The 21,116-nt window shown below is 28.2% G+C and overlaps 1 protein-coding gene across 1 annotated transcript; it reads left to right on the top strand.

Moving 5' to 3' along the window:
• The first annotated feature begins 2,670 nt into the window (after positions 1–2,670).
• LOC142324555 (protein D1-like) lies at positions 2,671–21,116 on the top strand. Its single transcript, XM_075365394.1, has 5 exons — positions 2,671–2,931; positions 9,103–9,268; positions 10,952–11,089; positions 18,454–18,529; positions 20,951–21,116. Exons 1-5 carry the CDS (start codon positions 2,671–2,673, stop codon positions 21,093–21,095), a joined length of 786 nt encoding a protein of 261 aa, XP_075221509.1. The 3' UTR covers positions 21,096–21,116.

The raw sequence follows: 21,116 nt of genomic DNA, 5'->3' as shown, positions 1-21,116 counted from the left end.
TTTTATAAAATCTTCTCTGCTAATGAAAATAACTTAATGAAATTACTTTTTTTATAAATAAGTTTAAATAAAAAACTTTATTACAGTTTCCGTATTGTACATAGAATAATTTATTATACATTTAAATAGCCATTTTGTATAATGTTTCTAATATTGTGCTTAATGAGATGTGCTGTAGACCAGGTAATTAGATTGAATAAGTAATAGCAAATACGTAATCAGAACTTTTTTAAATGTGGGTGGTATGGTTAAGTTTGTCATTAAAGTGAAGATTATAAAGTCTGGTCAATTAATTTTAGTTTAATAACTTTCTAAGTGATCTGTAATTTTCTTTTATTTTAATTGCTATGGAATGAACTTAATGCTTATTTTAATTTATATAAAAGTTACGTATTTAGAGCCCCCAAATAACAAAATCTAACCAGATTGCTTTGCCTAAAGTACAAGTTATCTTCTTAAATTTTGAAACCATCACAACCAAATGAGAACAATCTAATACACCGGAGCTTCCACTCATTGTGCAAAAAGTTTTTGGAAATGTTCACAATTACTGTTGGATTAATATATGTAAAATCAATTGTTACATATAAATGTAATTAATAATTATTTATGTTATCATTAAGAATGCTTCACATTTATTATTCGTGAGATAAAATTTTAGATAAATATAAAGAAAGTTATTCAAAACCTTCTTCTGTTAACATGAATAAATCATTTGCATAAATCTACATGATTTTCATAAAGAAAGTCATTTCATTTGTAGTTTTCAGCACAGATGAATTTATAAAGAAACTAATTTATTTTTTTGCTTTTATTAAATTTGAATGACTAAAGTAATAAAAAATAAAAGTATATTTAAAAAGGAAGTTTTTTAAAATTTTTCTCTTAAATTTTTACCTTTTGAAATGTGCATCAAATTAAGTGATAATATATTTTTGATTTTTTACTTTTAATTTGTTACAGACTTATAATCAAAATTTAAAACAAATATATTATTTTTTAAGTTATTTATTTATTTATTTTTACTTTCCCACCTAGCGCTATAACAGAGCTATACTATAAGGGAAAGTATGGTAATTGATCCAATTTGGCCATATGTTTTTTTCTCCGGATCTTTACGTTTTGACACCTAAGGGACTCAAAAAACCCAAAAACTGGATGGAAATTTTATGGATGTTCATATGCAAGTGTGTTCAGTGTTTTTTGCCGCATCCTAAATCGCCTTATATCTCTGATATCCGCCTTATTTAATTACTTGACTGATTATGACCAAACTTGGTCAGATTACTTCTATATATGGGGCATTGATGCTATTAACTTTTCAACTTAAAAGGTCATGGGAGTGAGGCTCTAAAGAAAAGTTACACTCAGTATCTCAAGATTTTGCTTAATTGAGATCTTATCTTCTTTTAGGCACATTTGTTAACAATTATAAATTAATAATATTCCAAAAAAAATGTTTTTGCAAAATCACACCCGTATCCCAAAAATTGCTCTAAATAAACTAGTGGGTATAATGTGTCATTAGAAACCCCTGTCACCTTTGGACAGGGGACATCCAAAGGATGATTAGGACTATGACATCCTAGTATTATGAATATAGAATATAATTGCTGATCTCTGTAATGTAGTGGTAGTGTTAGTATTTCAGATGGAGTTACCAGTCAAACATGGCATTTTTCGTATGCTACAAAATTTTCATTCATTTTTCTATGGCACAGCCTTTTTGAGCGTATGCTGAGGATAAATCATAAAAAAATTATTTATTTACATAATTAAGTAGAGCTACTTCTTAAAATTCTTTTTACAATCCCCTTCGCTATCATTCATACAGGCTCAATGTACAACAAAATCATCTTTTGCAAATCACTTCATAGAAACAGAACTTGCATATAAAGACATTACCAAAACATACAAATTGAACTCCAAATTTGACAAAACAACCTGTAATTATTAAATTAAGAGGTTTCCTATTAATTTTAATACAGATGTCATTAACAATAATGATACCAGAACTCCATTGATGAAAGTGCTGACAATTGGCTTAGAAAAGCCTTTGGAAGAAAACATTTGAATAATTTAAAAAAACAAACCTCATATTGCTTTTAAAATGTTAAAATGTTTTGTCTTGCTGTTCAACTTATAAATTTGATGTATAAAATATTTATGATACGAAATACTTATCTACAGACATTCAATTCAGCAGTATTGCATTGGATTAATCATTTTTTCTATGTTGCGATTTCATCTCATTGCAGTAGTACCAGCATTTTTTGAATATTTTATTATCTATTTATCCTAAATGTTTATTTATTACTTTTTTCAATTTTTCTGCTTTAATCTTTTTATTATAATGTTGTAGTTAGCCATGTAACTTTTAAAAAATTCCAAAATGTGATTTTCACAAGCATGATTAATCAGCATAATTTTGTGATCTCTATACTTATATGTTCCTGAAAATTTGATCATTGTTTTTACTAAATAACACAGTAACCATGCCTGTAAAATATTTTGTATTAAATGTAGTGAATAAAATTTTTTTAATGATAAGCTGAGCTATTTGTTTACACTCATTATCTTTTTTTTACATATCATCATTATCTCTGACATTTTTTTATATTATACTACTCTCTTTTATATTAAAATATTCTCATTATACTTGTATTTAAAATGTACCGATCTTTATTTGTGTATGTGTATATTTTTATAACATTATCAGTACTTATAGACTGTGTACGTAAAGGTGGGAATGAAATTAAAGTAGATATTAAATTTGATCACAGATTTGTGCCACAGTCAGAATTATCATCAGATGAAGATGAAGACATACTTATTAAAGATGAACATCAAAAACATCGCCAAAAAGTAATAGAAAATTTTGTGCCAATTTTATTTAAACATAATGATAGTGTACCTGATGCATTCTGTGAGGTAATATTTTTTTTATTTACATTTTTTTTGTATTCCAAAAATTTGTGCGCTTTGAAAATATTACAAAAACAAAAAAAAATTATGTTATTCAGGTTATATCAAAATCGCTTTAGAAAAAAGTGATTTCTACAGGTAAATGTACACCAGTACATAACTTTTAGAAAAATTTATATAAATCTAATATTCTGTGAAACCTCAGCAATTTGACACAACTGATTAAAATCATTTATCTTTATTTTTGTAAATGCTAGAATTAAATTAAACTAATTCCAAATTTGAAAATGTATGTAAAGTATTATTTAATACTTTATTAATTAGACTCTAATTCTAAAAAAAATGACTATCAACCATTGTTGACTTAGGAGATAGTTCAGAGTAGTACATAAAATTCTATTCCCATTTGAGCATATTCCTGGAAGTTAGTCAAACCATAAAATAAAACTTATGTGCAGTAACAATTTTTTTTAAAGTTATTGTGGTTAAAAAATTATTCGATTTTTCTGCTGCTAAAGTAAAATAATGTTAAATTAAAATTTTGGGTGCATAAATTATATGAAAAATTAATGTTTTTTTATGGTAACTAACATGAAAAATTATTTTAATTGAATCATAGAACTGATTCTAAAGTAATTTTAAAAGCTCAAAAGGTTTGTATCCAAACCATCACTTTTTGCCATGTAGTAACTTTTTTAAATTCTTAACTAAATAAGACAAAATTTATAGAGAATTTAATTCTGAGAAAATCTAATTAAATAAATCATTCGAATAGAAGTTCAGTTTTACTTAAAATAAAACATGACCAAAAATTGCTATTATAAATCAAACCAAAAAGTTCAAATGCTTCCAATTTATCTCATGAGTTCTGCCATTTTTTAAGTTTTACTTAAATTAATACAATATTTAATTGTGTTGATATTTATGTTATATTTATATTGCTGTACTATAGAGTTAGTAAAATGTTAAAATGAACACCCATAGGGAATAAATTCAATAACTATGGGGTGGGAATACTCAATTTATGCAAGATTGGATGTGTGGAGTGAGCCAAGTGAAATCGCACTAATAAAAAATAAGTAGGGAGGAATTGATTACTGATGGTGGTAGTTAGGGATAAGGACTTAATAAATTATGTAAGTGGAGAAATTTACTTACCTGTGGTGCACAGGGTCACTGTGTGCTACATAAGATTTAGTAGTACCAAACTTTTTGCAATATAAATAAGTTAATCAAAAGGCAAGACTACTAATATTCACCATCCGGAGACTGTAGGTAAATAAATTATTACTTTACAAAAATGTTTCTGACTACAAAATTCTCAAATTTCTTACTGAATATTGATCACACATTTTAAATAACAAAAGTAGTCATTTTCTTGTCCATTTTTATTAATAAATGATGCTGTTGCAGTTTGACAATTACGATCTGGAAGACCGTAATCCGCATAAAAATGTCGAAAATTATTTTTTGGCAATTTCTAAAAATATTGTCCATATAAGTAGCATTGTAATTCTAGTTGGCTGGGTGATGGAAATATTTACATCAGCTAATTTAAAGTAAGAATAGTTCATTCGTCACAAGACTAGAATTTTTAAAAAAAGCTGACGACACTTGTCAAGTGTAAAAGTCCTCAAAGTTGTTTCTGATGCCCGGTTTACACACAGAACTTATTTATTTAAAATATTTATCATTTTATTTAAATATTGTACTTTTTCGTTTATTTAATTCAATGATTATGATTAAAGCGCTTGCGCATACCATATTTACTTCGCGCAGGTGTAGCGGTACTAACGGCGACGGTTTTTAGCATTAACTAAACTAATGTAATTTCACAATTTACATAGAACTAATTTTACTTGTACGGTCGGCAGACTAGTGTAACCGTGAGGTTCAACGTACCAGGTACAGAGTCAACTGGGCGATCGAGTCCGAGACCCGGTCATACCGAGTTACGTTTTTAGGCTTTAAATATTATTCATTTATTTAATTCTACCGCTCACCTGTGACGTTACAGCATAGCAATAGTTTGAGCATTTTTAGGATGGGGTGCGATTTTGCAACATTTTTTTGCAGGTATTGTTATTTTTTAATTATTAACAATGCGCCTAAGAAAAATATGATTTAATTAGGCGAAATTTCAAGTTACTGAGAGTGACCTTGCTCTACAGCCCCATCCCCTTAACCTTTTAAGTTGAAAATTTAATGGCATAAATGCCCCACATATAGAAATAATCTGACCAAGTTTGGTCAAAATCGGTCTAGTAATTCTTGAGCTATGTGGTGATTTAGAGGCCAACACACAAACATATGAACATTAACATCTGGAAAATTCCATCCAGTTTTTTGGGTAGGTATCAAAACGTCAAGATCCAGTGCAAACCACATATGTCCAATTTGGGCCGATTACAGTACTTTCCCTTCTAGACCTATAGCACTATCTAGTCGAGAAACTAAAAGTTAACAGTTTAATTGCTACACACTATGACACTGAATTTATTAGGAATTTTAGAAATAAGTATCCGATAGTTTATGTAGGAATGCTTCAAAAGAACTAGGAGATCTATAAATTACCATCAGTATCCATTTTAGATTAGGGCATTAGATTGAACAGCATTCGAAATTAATTTCCTCTGCGAATGTAGGGTAATTTTCAACTTTATTAAAAAGGTAGTCTGTAAAAAATATTGAGACCCCCATTTGTATGTGTATTCTACAAAAACCTTCAGCAGTCTTGAAATTAGAGAGTTTAAAAATGCCTTCTGTATCGGTTGTGCCAATGTTCTGAAAAACGTTGTAAAATCTGGTGGTGACTTGAAAAGAAATATTTCAACCTCTTCGGTCTTGTTTCTTATTCATTGAATCTTAATGTTAGTTTGGTACAAGTTTTTTGAAAAGGAGGAATCAGACGATTGATATTTTAAAAAGATTAGGGTTAGTTCGACTGCCGACTTTATATATATTAATATTAATAGAGTTTACCGTATTTTTAGGAAAAGATTTATTAATAATAATATTGTTAAATTAGGATCCTTCCAGACATTTATAACAAATATTTCAGAGTTTCCAATGATAGAGTTTTACCTAAAACTGAACCAGCTAAGAATGTCAGTGTAATACCCTAATATGGCTCAACCTCTTGATTGTCAGACACCGGAATCTATGCCAGCACCCGATACATTCGTACCACCGATGACAACGTGGTCGCTGAGAGAAAAATCTTTGGATAGATCCTCCGCCTCAAAAGTACAAAAAGCAGAAGACCCTAACCTTTTAAGTCATACGGCAGTCCACCTCAAACAACACTGCATTAGGTGGCTAAGTCCTTTGCATGACTATCACAAAGTAAAAGAATTTTTCGGGGCTACGTAGCACTTCACTGCCGTCTTTTTTTCGTTTGGTAGTGAAGCCGTTGCCATCAAGCAACCTAATTCAGAAGCGAATTGTCGGAAGATGACAGCCAAATCGCAAGAACTTGTCTCGATTTGTCAACCGATGGAAACTCCCACAGCGCTCGATACTCTAAAGTAAACTGCGGAGATTTTTATTGTCAGGAGACATCTCCGTAACTCTTCCCTCTGTCAGGTCAACTTCATCACCCACCGGGTTGGTCTAGTGGTGAACGCGTCTTCCCAAATCAGCTGATTTGGAAGTCGAGAGTTCCAGCGTTCAAGTCCTAGTAAAGCCAGCTATTTTTACACGGACTTGAATACTAGATCGTGGATACCGGTGTTCTTTGGTGGTTGCGTTTCAATTAACCACACATCTCAGGTATGGTCGAACTGAGAATGTACAAGACTAAACTTCATTCACATTCATACATATCATCCTCTAAAGTATTATCTAAACGGTAGTTGCCGGAGGCTAAACAGGAAAAAGAAAGAAAGGTCAACTTCATCACATCAAGCTTAACGGCGGCTTGAAGTTGTACGCCAAAGGGTCCTTCTTCCTTTGCGCCGAGAAACCGAGGTTATATCTCTCCATCAAATCAAGGGACCTTCAAGTTTAAGTACAGGTGGCGCCACCAATCTTGATGCTTACTGCCACGGCAGCGAAAGCCGCAATTCGAATCATTCTATTATCCTTTTAGAATAACATTTGCTTCATACCTTTATTTTGGTGTTAATATTCACAGAACACGATTTTTGACATTTTAATCACCTCAATGTTTAGCTAATATTTTAACTATTTTTATATATCTATACGGGTGATTCCAAATTGCAAGACAATCTCTCGGGAGATATTTGTGTAGCAAAAATAAGAAAAAATTCATATAAACATAGGTCAGAAAATGTTCGTTAGCGAGTTTCGGCTCGCGAAACATGAAATTATTAATCTATATTAAAATTTTTAACAAATTGAGGGGTAAATTTGGTGCTTCTTTATGGTTTTTGATCTAAGAAATTGAATAAAAGTCCCAGACATCTATTTTACTTTGGTTTTAAGAAAAATGGGGTAAATACCCCATTTGACGTTTTGTCGGAAAATACACTTTTTTAGGTTTGGAATAAAATAACTTTGTTAATTTACCAATAGACAAAAAAAGATTTCTTATTAACTTTGATGAGAATTTAATTCCAAGAAAATTGATGTAAAGTAGTCTATTAAAATTAAACATAAATTTGAAAAGTTCTACTTTAATTAGAAAGAACACACAAACTGGATGGAAATAGTGATACGATTTTAAACAGAACTATTTACTTACAAATGCTAAAAATTATAAAAATAAATTTGAAAGACATCCTAATACACATTAATTTTTTTTTAATTTTTTCATAGGTTGGCAGTATCAGCTGTTCACAATTAAGTATAGTGTCCAGCATTTGAATATTCTTTTGAGCGGTGTTTGTATGTTGGTTCGATCTGCCATTCACAGTGGGTCATATCACAAATTTGTTTTCATTTGGGGAGTTGACACTTTTGGTAAAGTAAATAAAAATGTAGTTACTTTTCAAGAAGAAGCCCGCATACGATCTGTAGTTTGTCAGTTGCTCATATAAATTTATTACACACTGCACCTTCAAGTTACGCGTATAATGAAATCGCGTCAAGTGAGACATTCAGATTTAAAGCAGAAATACAAGTTTGGTTTTTGTTAAGTTTATTACTAACTAAAATTTATTACTGTAGTATCATTGTATTATTTTAATGATATATAATGTATTATTTTAATCCAGAAATAAAGGTTAGGTTCTTGTTAGTTATACACTAAATTACGGGTACTTTTCAAGATTCCCGCAGCCGATCTGTAGTTAGTTGTTGTAGTTGGTTAGATGACGCCACACAGAAAGGAGAATAATACAATGATACTGTAATATAAAATAGTAAAATAAAGTACAGTATTTTTTGAGTATAGTAACTTACATATGTCATTTACATTATAATTTAACAAGAACCTAACCTTTATTTCTGCATTAAATAATGTAAGTCTCAATTTACCCGTTTTCATTATACGCGGAAATTTTCCTGACGTAACACCTGTGTAAATTGAACGTGCAGTGTATAATAAATTTATATATATATATGTGTAATAAATAAATATAATCTAACTAAACTTAACCTATGCTCGCTAGTCAAGTTTAGCGAGCGTAGGTTAAGTTTGGTTAGATTATATTTATTTATTATATAAAGTTAGTTTTTAATTTATTTATTTTCTCCTTTCAGTGACGCCATCTAACCACTAAGTAACTACAACGACAACTGACTAATTACAGATCGGCTGCGGGCATCTTGAAAAGTAGTAAAATGGATTTGCTGCTGTGCGTGAATACCAGGAAAATTACCCAGATCGAAGAGTACCGGATTGTGGATCACATTCTTTTCATAAAGACAATAACAGATCCTTTGTTTCTTGTCTTCATGAGACAGACAAAAAACAAAGCCGAGAAATCAAAATGACGATTATCCTAATCCTCTTCCTTAAACTACTTAGTTTTGTATGTTCTTTATTTTCTTATTTGTTATTTTATTCACGTAAAAATTTTGTTCATTTTAATTTTTTTAATTTTTATCAGCTTTTAACTAATTTGTGAAATTATGTGGTATTTGTGTGAGACATATTGTTGGTGAAAGTTTGTTTTTTAAACCTGGTTTTATTTCTAGATTCCATTTACAGAATTTCTTTTCACAAAAATATTTATTTTTGTTATTTAAAAATGTTTTATTTATGTTTTTTAGGTGATGTTTCGTGTTAGGAAAAGAATTAATAGGCGGAATGTTCAGTCATATAAAAATGAAACATTTGGAGACAATGGAAATACATTAAGAGTGAATGATACATTTAATCCACCCATTGTAGCATATTTAGAATTATCTAGTAAATATTATACAACACTTATGATCGGTAAGTACTACATTTCATTCTGTCTTTTTTTAATTATCATTATTATAATTTATGAAAAATCTAATGTGTTATATATTTTTAGTATTTAATTTTTTTGTATTCTAATTTAAACATTTTTCAATGGTGGTAGAGTACCGTAGTATTTAAGTATTTAAGCAAGTCAGAGAACTTGTTACCTGGTTATTAAATTGTATTACAGGAGAAATAGATAACCATAACACATAGTACATTGTTTATTTCATGCACCATTATTGTTACATTCTGTATAAAAGATGGTGTTTCCAATCTAGCCCACATGTAGCGTTACCACTTTTTCCAGCACTTTCTTGGAAGCAGCTTCTGCCCATCTGCAGTGCAGACCAAATAAGGGTTGGAGCAGATGCTCCCAATCTCCGGGGGAGTGATTATAATATCCCCAGGGAAGATAGAATCAATTCATATTTAGGGAAAGGTACTATCAATTATAAGTCTCCCTCAAAAGATCAAAGTAGTTTATTTTACGATTGGGTCATACAATAACATGGTGTTTTTCCTAACTTGTTGAAACTAAATAAGATTTAATGTAGCCTCTATAATATTATACATGTTTGTTTGTAGTAGGGTCTGTAAACTTAAAAAATCTCTTGAATCTTTCCTGAGGGATGGAGTTTGAAGATGACTAACATTCAGAGAGAATGTTTAAAATTATATTCCCTATGAAAGAATATTTCATATGTTAAATGTAGTAAAAGCAGCTACTAACCCTTTTTTTTTATTTACACCAACAATATGTTTTTGAATAAATATTAACAACATTTTACTTTCGTTGTTACTCCTACAATTATGTTAAACACTGTATTTTGAAAGCTACAAGGATTTAATAAATCATTATTAAAACTGTTCCTGGATTCATTGCTTGCAAGTAAAAATACTATCCATCAAATGATTCAAAACCTTTTAGCTCGGTTTTGCATGATTTCAAATTAAAATTACTATTTATTAAACAAATAAATATTATTATATTTTATATTTTTACTGGTTGACAGTATAACTTAGATAATTCACTACAATAATGCTGAATAATGAATAATGCTTGTATTATTCTATTGATATCTATTTTTCAATAAAAATTCAAAACATTTGATTTTACCATAGCTTATCATGTTCATCATAACTTTTACTATAGCTTAATGCTTGTTTTATTGTATTGAGATTTATTTTTCAATAAAGATCCAAAATATGAATTATAAGCGCCAGTTAAGCTATTGGACAAATCAACAACATGCTAGCTATTGAAAAAAAAAAGTTGGTGCCTCTTTCATATCACCTTACCCAATTCTGCTCCTTTATGTATTCCTGTAGTTTATTATTTGGATGCTAGAGGACTTCTATCTTAAAATTTATTGTTTTGTGTAGTCTATTAAGTTATCCATAAATTATTTCAGATATATTTGATTTGATTATTCAGATTTGATATATAACTATTTTTACTGTAGTTCTCTTTATTCTGATAGCTAATTTTAAACAGTTTATTGTTACAATATCTTTGAAAGATTGAATTCACATTTCCTGTATTATTATCTTGACAATCCAGTTTTTCAACATATTTGTTTAAAATCTGATATTTCTTTTACTTGTTGCTTTGTTAATTTATATGAATAATTAATGTATGGTAACGTATTATATGTGAAACTAATTTTACAGATGTTGATGCACCTCATGTAAAAAGACCTATTTATAGAAGTTGGCTTAACTGGTTGGTCGGTAATGTACCTGGTAGAAATTTTTCTGATGGTGAAACAATTGCTGAATATGTTGGTCCTTATCCACCAAAATTATCAGGTATGCATTTTTATTATTTTTAACAAAAACTGATGTAAGCTTTTTCCTTCCTATTTATCCCTGCAGAGTAAGATGCTCAGATATCTCTTACAATCTAATCTATAATCCTAACATGGCGAATGATAAATGGCTATTACCGTCACTTCAGTCAGCAGTTTTTCTCTTCATAAACTTAACATAACAACTGTTATATCAGCTGACAAGGTAAAAATTGAAAATGTTATATTTAGTTATAAAATGGTTTCAATGGCTATACAACTGCTACATTTACTTTTTTTTACAAGGATTCTTTTTATGGTACTTCGTAAAGACTTGTCAGTGAATAACTTTAAAGATCCTTGTTATTTCAGTAAAGAAAATGCTTCCACTTTTTGTAAGTAGGGGTGTGGGTTTGTGTGATACCTCAATATATCATCTTTTATGAAGTATTCATTCATCTTATTACCAGTACTTACGATGCACTCATATAATGATCATATGTAAATAACATTTTAGTTCTGTTTACCCAGTCATTCGAAAATAAATTAAGATAGTATTAAACATAAAATTATAATAATTTTATGTTTATTAACAAATTATAATCATGTAAAACAGGAAATAATATTATAATATATTTTTTGTTAAAAAAATTGATAATGGAAGTATAAAAGCAATGTGTTCACAAAATAAATTAATAATATTATTATAGATAGAAATTCTAATCATCCATGAACACACATAAATAACACTTGTTATAAAATAATAAACAGAGTCTTATAAATTTATTGGTGAGGATGAAAATAAAATTTAAAAAGAAATAAATTATGCAGACAAAATAGCTCTAAATGTGACTGTAAATATACAAATAAAATAAACAATAAATGTATGAAAAATGGTTAATTTACACAAAAAGACTACTTTACAAGAAATAATTAAACTGGATAAGGAAATATATTAATTAGGTACATTATTTTAATGACAGATCTGAAAAATTAACAGACATTTATAATAAGTGTATGTCATTATAAATATACATTGTTGTTTTTAAACTTTTTTTTTTCTTAATGTGTTCATTGCAATCTGTCAACTAATGATCAGTAAGCAACTCCCTCCATGGTCCAATGAGATCAGGATGACATGACATTAATGAGTTTTAATCTTGGACTGATTAAGGCCAATCATTCCTGAGATGTGTGGTTAATTGAACCCCAATCACCAAAATACATCGGTATCCTTTGTCTAGCATTCAAATTCGTATAAAAGCAACTAACTTTTACTTGTATCTGAACCACAGAACCTTTGATTTTGAAAATAAGCTGTTAAACAACTGATTTGCGATGAGAAGTTAACCACTAGAACAGCCCAGTTGGCTTTCTTAAGTTCTTAAACTTAAAAATAATATTAAAAAATTATTTTAACTTTATAGAGGAAACAAAAAGGCAGATATAATTTCCTATAATATAACTTATATATAATAAAATGTGACAGCTGTAATACTTGTATTACATGCATAAGTAAAAAAAGCAGATCATTAAAAAAAAAATCAAAGAAGAATACAGACTTGATAAGTATGGAACCAAAAAAAAAAAAAAATCTGTAACATGGCTTAATACTAATTAATAAAAAACATAAAATAACCAGAAGAGAAATAATATAGAAATAAACCATAACAGTGAAATTGGATTACCTTGAAATGTATTACATATATATAAAGATAAATATAATATAAAACACTACAAACAAGTAAGATTATAATAAAAGTTTGATCATTTTAATTAACAATATTGTTTGTTTCTGGCCACAGAAGAAGAAAAATTGTGATAATTTGTAATAAACTTGTCACCAAATTATTTTAGCATTTGTTTTTAGAAATTGGACTGATGTGAATAACAGCAAAAGCACTTTATGGTAAAGTCTATATTTTATGGTTTGAATCGTTTAAATAATTAATATTTAATAGATTGAATTACATAATGTTTCTCCAGGTACCAGTTCTTATTTTTTACTTAGAAATGAACCTTAAGTTACCACAATTATAAAAAAATTTCATTTTTAACTCTGAAAAAATATCACACACTGTACAAACTAAGTAGTTCATACAAGGATGTTTTTGGTCCCTTGTATTTTTTAACCTTCACCTCATATATTAAGTTCATTCTTGTTCTAACTCGCTTTCTTTCTCTTCTACTGACTCTTCTAACACAGTTGTCAAGATTCCATTTCCTCTAATCACATATCCTAACCAGTTTCCTTTTCCTTATTTATGTTCAACATAAATTCTCTTTGTTCTTTAATTCTGTTCATTACCTCTTCACTCCTTGTTTTATCTATCCATCTTACTTTCATCTTACCATCATACTCATATTTCAAAAGCTTCAATTCACTTCCTCGCTCTCTTCCTCATTCTCCATGTTTCACTTCTATAACAAAACATTCCGTGCAAAGCATTCAGTTTACCTCTCTCTTCCTTCCTTAACTGTAAGAACAGACTTTTACTATTTAAATTATTTATATAATCGTTGCCACTTACCAACAATCTTTAATATTAATGTTCAAGCACTTTTGGATTATTAATCCATCCTCAGGAACAATGATGTGTTATATATTATGATTATTTACTTTACATATCATTAATTACACTAAATTGAATTTACAAAAATATAAATATAACAATTGATCGTCAAAAGGTAACATAAATTTAACATTATCCATCATGTTAGTATGAAGGTCTCAGTTGTTATGTTTATTAGTATGAAGTATTATTACCAACCTAGGAATCAGAATTATTGTTTAACATTTGTTTGAATCATACATTATTTTCAAATTTTGTTTCTAATTTATCAAACTTTTATTATTTAAGTATATATAATATTTTTCTATATTATTTGTTTTATGGAAGTTATTGGAATATTGAAGAATATTAATAAAATTATCTGGGTCGTAATTATGATTATTTTCTAAGATATGTCTAGCAAAATTGGATCGTTCCTTATTTCCTTTACTTATACAATTAATATGTTCATTAATTCTAATTGAAAAAGATCGGTTAGTTATCCTGATATATTCCAGATTGCAATTTGCACATTTTAAACTAATACTCCCTGTTTATCTAAATTAAATTTATTGTTATGTTTTATTATTTTGTAGGATCTCTGTTATTTATATAGTTAATTATTTTGTTATTCGTTGTGTATGCAGTTTTTAGTTCAAAAGATTTAAATATTTATTGAATTTTTTGTAATTTATATTGTATTCAATTTTAGCATATTTGTATCTGTTATTATTATTTGTTAGTTTTATATTATCTTTTATATAAATTTTATATTTTATTTTAGTATATAATTTATTTATTAGGTTTTCATTGTATCCATTAGTTATAGCTATATATTTGATATTATTCAATTCAACGTTTAGTTTTATATTGTTATATTTTAAATATTGTTTAGTTCTGTATATTAATGAGTTAAACATCAACATTTTTTGATTCCAAGGATGAAATGAATTATGGTGTTCTGTTTAGTGGGTTTCCCATATATGTGAACATCAAGTTTATTATTATTATAATTTTTATATCCAAAAAATTTATTCCATTATTATTTTCTTGACCTAAGATGAATTTTATTTGGTGTCTTCACAAATTAGCTGATTTCGAAGTTGAGAGTTGTAAGGTTCAAATCCTAGTAAAAGCAGTTACTTTTATATGGATTTGAATACTAGATTTTGGATACTGGTGTTCTTTGATGGTTGGGTTTCAATTAACCACATCTCAGAAATTATGGACCTGAGACTTTACAATACTACACTTCATTTACACTCACACATATCATACTCTGAAGTAATCCTGACGGTGGTTCTGGAAGCTAAACAGAAAAAGAAAAGGTGAATTTAATGTCATTATTATTTTGATTATTTTATCTTCTTCATCTTTAAATTGTTAATCATATATGATCAATGTGTCATCCATATATCTTTTATATATAAAATTTTTATTAAATATATGATGTAGATTATTGTTCTCTAATTCATTCATGAAAATGTTAGCTAAAGTGGTGATCCCATAATGAGACCTTTCTCTTGCTGGTAATAATTATTATTAAATTTGAAATAATTGCTTTTAATACATGATTTTAATAGATTTATTAATTTGTGTATAATGTTACTGTCTGTTTTTAATTTAATAAAAGTATTATAAATTATATTAATGGTTTTATTAGTATTAGTATACATGTCTTTAAGTCTAATGTTATTAGTTTGGTTGTGTTATTTATATTTATATTATTAATTATGTCTAACAATTTGTATCCATATTTTAGATTATATTTATTGTCAATTTTAATGTATGTTTTTAAGGAATTAGATAGAAATTTGCATAATGTGTATGTAGGTGAATTAATACAATTTATTGAAGGTTTCATAGGCATATCAGGTTTATGTATTTTAGATAATGCTTTTCATATAGGAGCTTTTTTATTAGTTAATTTAAATTCTCGTTTAATATATTCATTCCTGAAAATATGTTAATATTTTTTAATGTTGAAAGTGATATCTTTTTTTAATTCTGTTAGTAGGATCCATAATTTCCTTGAATTTATTATCTTTTATAAATTTACTAGTTTTTTCAATGTATAAATTATTGTTAATTATTACAGGGGTATTAGTTTTATCGGAGCTGACAATAAATGAATTGTTTTCTTTTAATTTATTTTTTTTATATTTTTATTTACATGATTGTTTTTATTTTTATGTTTATAATAGTGACTAAAATTATTGTTTTATTTAATATTATCAATAACATTAACGAACTGATTTTTTAATTTATTTTGATTATTAATATTATCTGTTTTATAAATTTTACTTTTATTTAAAATTGGTTGATTAAACTTATATGTGTGTTTAATAATGTTGGTTTCATTATCATTAAATTCAATATTAGTGGTGTTTACGTCTGATCTAAAATTATGTTCCCAATTAGTTGAATTATCGTGAATTGTATTCTTATTATATTTTATGTTTTCACTCATCAATCCATTTAATTTCTTATTCATGTTACAATATTTAGTATTTATTAGTTTGTTAATATTACAATCAGTTATGTTATACAATTCACAAAAACTCACATAACCCAACTCAAAGATCAAATCCGCATGTAAAGTGTATTGTATATTTAAGTTTTGTTTTTTATGTAATGCTTTAATTTCATTCTTAGCCATTCTATTTCACATTTCTTTTCAGTAATAATAGCGGATTTAGTTTTATTTTTAATTTTGATATTGATGTATTTAGGTATTTGTAATATAAACATTTTTTATTAAATTATACTACTTTATTAAATTATTATTTTACTTACTATTCCCACTTCTTATTGAAGGTTTTCTTTGCCATCGCTATCCTTCCCTTTGTTTTCAATGTGCTTTTCCAGTTCTCTATCACCATAGTTACCAAATATTTATAATTTTTAATTTTTTCTATTTGTTCCATTCCATGTTGAGCCGGTTGGTGCTGCATTCTAGCATCTGCTAATTTAGTCCTAGGGGACTCATAGTTTCTTGATAATGTTCAAGTTCAATTATGAGTAAAGTGTCATACATTCTTAAGTTAAATGTAACTATTGTAATTCAATCAAAATGTCAAGGATGACAAGAAATTAAATATAACAATTTAAGAAGAACATAGCGTTGCTTCATTTCATCATCTACCATCTCATCAAAAATACAGTCCACAATAGCTCTAAATTCTATCACTATTATTCCTTTACTTGTGCCTTCAACTAAATCCTCTTTGTTGTTTACTTTCACGATAGTAGTTGTTTCCAGTTTAGTTGTAGTTTTTCCCATATTTATTTTCATCCCTTTCTTTAGGGCTATAAACAATCTTTGAAGCAGATGTGTGCCATTAAGTTGAATTACCATACATCAACAAATCTTATGCATCTTATTTTTCATCCTCCTATACTTATTCCTTCTTCACTTTCTTCTAATGCATTCCTTATCTTTTCTTCAGTTTAAATGTTGAACAGTGTCAGTGAAAAGTGGTGGCATCCTTAATTAACATCTCCACCTAGTCACTCATATTCTTATTTATTTACTTTCATTGCTGCTGTTTGTATTTTGTATAATTCTTTAATTAACCTTCTGTTTTTCCATTTTGCTTTTTTCTCTTAAAGAATCTCTGTCATTTTCTCCCATTTAATTCTATCAAATGCCTTCTCTAAATCTATGAAACACAGACTCATTCCTCTTTTCTCTAAATATCTCTCTTCAGTCACCCTTAGTAGCTTGGTGGCGTCTCTATGTAATTACTTCTCCACTCTTCAGTTCACCCTGTCCATCTCACCATACTTCAGTCAGTCCTAACATATCCATTTTATTTATCTTCATTTTCCTCTTAAAACTGTCCAACTTTCCACTCTATAACAAAATCTTGAGATTTTAAATTCTTATCCATAATCGGGCCTTTAACTTCCTTTTGTTACTTATCCCAGAAATTTGAATGAGAAGCTGTTCTAACTCCCGAACATTTAACAGAAGAAGCCAGCATTATAGCATAATGTAAGGAATTATCTCTAGAATCTTTAGTACAGTGGTTTTCTGTTGCCTTCTGTGTTCTACCGTTAACTTCCTGAGGAAGTTCTTCTTTTGGAGGCAGTTTGCCACCCGTAGAATCCCACTGCTCATCTGCCCTCTGAGGATGCCATTGCCACTTGTAAGGAGATAACTCCTTATGTTGGGAATAACTTGATCTCTTCATTCATTAGCCATTTGTACGCACTAACAGTTGTTAATGTATTTAATCATTGCCCTCTCTCTACCACAGGGAAATGAATTTCAGGAATTTCCCTTCATCCAATCTCAGACCTTAAAAGTATTTCCCAAATTCTCTAGTAATTTTAGAGAGGACAGTTCTCTAATTGAGATTTTTCTTATCAGGACTACTAGTGACAGGATTGGAAGTTCATGTTTTTATTTTTTAGTATGTTGAAAAAAATAATCAGTGATTTATGTGCAAGTAATTTTTGAAGTGTTACGACATTGTCAAATGTACATTTGATAAATAAGGAATGTTTATGTTATGATATATATTACTTAAGTTAAGATTTCCTTATAGAGTTATAGAGTGTGAAAGTGCATATGTGTGTGTGTGCATGTGCATGTGTATGCATCCAGATCTTCTGTTACTATTCCTAAACAGTTAGCACCATAACAGATCAGCTATTACAATAGTTGTTCATTAATGCATCCAAGATTAAGTCTCAAACCCAGAGAAGAGGTCAGCTTTTTTTTTTTTTTTTTAATACTCTTGTTACATGCAAATTACTGCATGAATTCTGTACTTATGGTTGATTCTTTTATTGCTATTATAGTTTTTATTTAAATATATGTTTACAGGTCTACATCGTTTTGTTGTACTGGTTTATCAGCATGATAATAAAATAGATTTCAGGGAGAACATAATAGCAAAATAGTAAGTTTTATATAATGTAATTTTGGGTTATGTATTTTGGATTATTAAATCAGAATTCTGGTTTAAATGTAGTTAAAGATATACTTAATTTTAACTGGTTTTAAATTCTTGTGTTACTGTTACACTAGACGTTATTCTGTTTAAAGTTGCCGATATCATCTGGGAACTGGTGAAACCAACTACCAAAAATTTAATTTGGCTTGCGGCTGTTATAAAATAGTACAATTTCATAATGAAAAAATTTATGATCCAGATATACTGGAGTGTATAATTAATTTAAATTGTTAAGGATCCTATGTAAATTGTAAAAAACTGTCTCATTCTCCCTCATCTGATGGTTCTACAACACCAGGACTGTCTTAAGAAGTATCATCCTAATACTTTAGTGAAACAGAGACAAAATGATACATTTAATTAATTTATTCTTATGGACATCAAAGTTAAACATCACTGTGTATGGCTTTTTTTGAATAAGTTCTGTTGGCATTTAACAGTGTCCAGTTGATATATATTCATATATTATAATAATTACTATAATGATATAATAATATGATTTTATTATGTAAAAAAACTAATGAGCATAGCCAATCATCATTTCATAAAATAATTTTAAAAAATTATCAAGTTATGTTAATGTGTGTTTATAAAGTATAATAATGTTAACTCAGCTCCAACTGAGTTGATTTTTTGATTGAATCCTAAACCTAAGTGAAATCTTCATTTGAGACTTTAATATTGTTTTTTTCTTGATTAATAACATTTTTTCCGTAAACATTTTTTTTTTTTTTGCTGTTATTAGTTTCATAACTGAATCCAATTTTTTATATTGAAAAAGAAAATGAGTAAATATATGATGCCAAAAGATAAACTTTATTATTTGTTGATGATATGATGGTAATGACCGATGAAACAAAAGAATATTACTCATATTATTCCATGAATGAAAATAAATCTATTTTCTTGTTTTTATAAAGAAAAACTTTTGCTGCATTCATGCTCATTTTTTGCTTGTATTAAGCATCTTAAAAGACTTTAAGAAGCAATAACAAAGTTACATAGATCAAAGTTAGATCAGACACAGCTAAAGGTTTTATTACTTCACCTTTAAAAAATTATACTGTAGTCAGTTTTTAAAACATTGACATCAAATTATGAATGGTAGTTGCGACAAAGGAAGAAAGAATAGAACTTGCTGAAAATGACAGATAAATGGTGAATATCCTAATAGAGAAACAGTATAGTGAAGTAAAAGTCAAAACAAGGATAGCAATGATCAACGAAGCTTTTAACAAGAACCAGTAATTATTATCCAATGATTGGATTTAAAGCTGAGGAAAAGATAGTCAAATGTTGTTACATATAAAGTGTTTCGTTGTATGGATATGAAACGTATGTTAACAAAGAGAGAGAGAAGGACAAGATTTAAGATTTTCAAATATGAATATAGAGGGAGATGGAGGGAATAAAATGTGTGGACTGTGTAAAAAATGAGAAGATGGTCAGGATCCATCTATAAAATCCAGAAAAGGGAAGGAAATTGGATCAGACACATTCTGGAAGAAAAAAATTGTTAACAAGGGGAATATAGTACAGAAGGGAAGAGATTGAAGCTAATAAATGGAGGGTAACATGAGCAAAAATGGAGGGTACATGAAGACCAAAAAAACAGGAAAATAGGTGACAATGATATAAATAACCTCCTGGTTGGCAAAACACCTCATGAAGATGATGTTATTTTCCATCTATAGCTATTTTTTGTCATTTTCTTCCAAGAAAGGAATAAAAGTAACTGTCCACGTATGGATTTGAACTCCCACCTTTTTTTTGGCTTTATATGAGTATAATACTAAGCACCGGGTTCATATTGTTTATTAAGTCATATAGGCCTTAATAAAGATTTATAATTGCTTAAAAAATAAACATAGATTGCTAAAATTGTAATTGTGTCAATGCTTGTAATCAAACAGAGAGTGTTGTCTCACAGCAAAGTCTATTTGTATTTATTTCAAAAGTTTATAAATTTAATTTGAAAACTTCATAAATAATTATGGTGATCTGTTAATGTGTACCTCTAAGTCGACAAAGATATTAAGAAAAAATTGTTTTGTTGAACACAGTGACAAAAATGCACCATAGTTACTTTAATACAAAATATTCATACATCTTGGCATCAGTGACTATTATTATGGACATTGTTTACAAATTAAAAGTTTGTTATTGATTTTCAGCATAGCACAACAAATAAATGATTACTCATCACCCAAACATCAATACCATTCTAATTTTAATACTATCATATGAAGGATGAGATTCTGATCTATACTACAATGATTTTATTATTATGTTTTATAGTTATATGACTTGTTTGTTAATAATTATAAAAACAACTTGTATTAATTCTTTTTCTTTCTTTATTTACAGTAATTTTTATGACCGGCAAAACTTTTCTAATTTTGAATTTGAGAAGAAATATAATATAGGAGAAGCAACTTTCATGAATTATTTTTGTGTAAAATATGATAGATTTGTCCCTACTCTGTTTAAAAATTTCCCTCTTTTGAGTTAATTAAAATATTTTTGTAATTTA

The sequence above is a fragment of the Lycorma delicatula genome, chromosome 5 (assembly GCF_047948215.1).
Source record: "Lycorma delicatula isolate Av1 chromosome 5, ASM4794821v1, whole genome shotgun sequence".
NCBI classification, from domain to species: Eukaryota; Metazoa; Arthropoda; class Insecta; order Hemiptera; family Fulgoridae; genus Lycorma; species Lycorma delicatula.
This window is presented reverse-complemented; position numbering and strand designations above follow the sequence as displayed.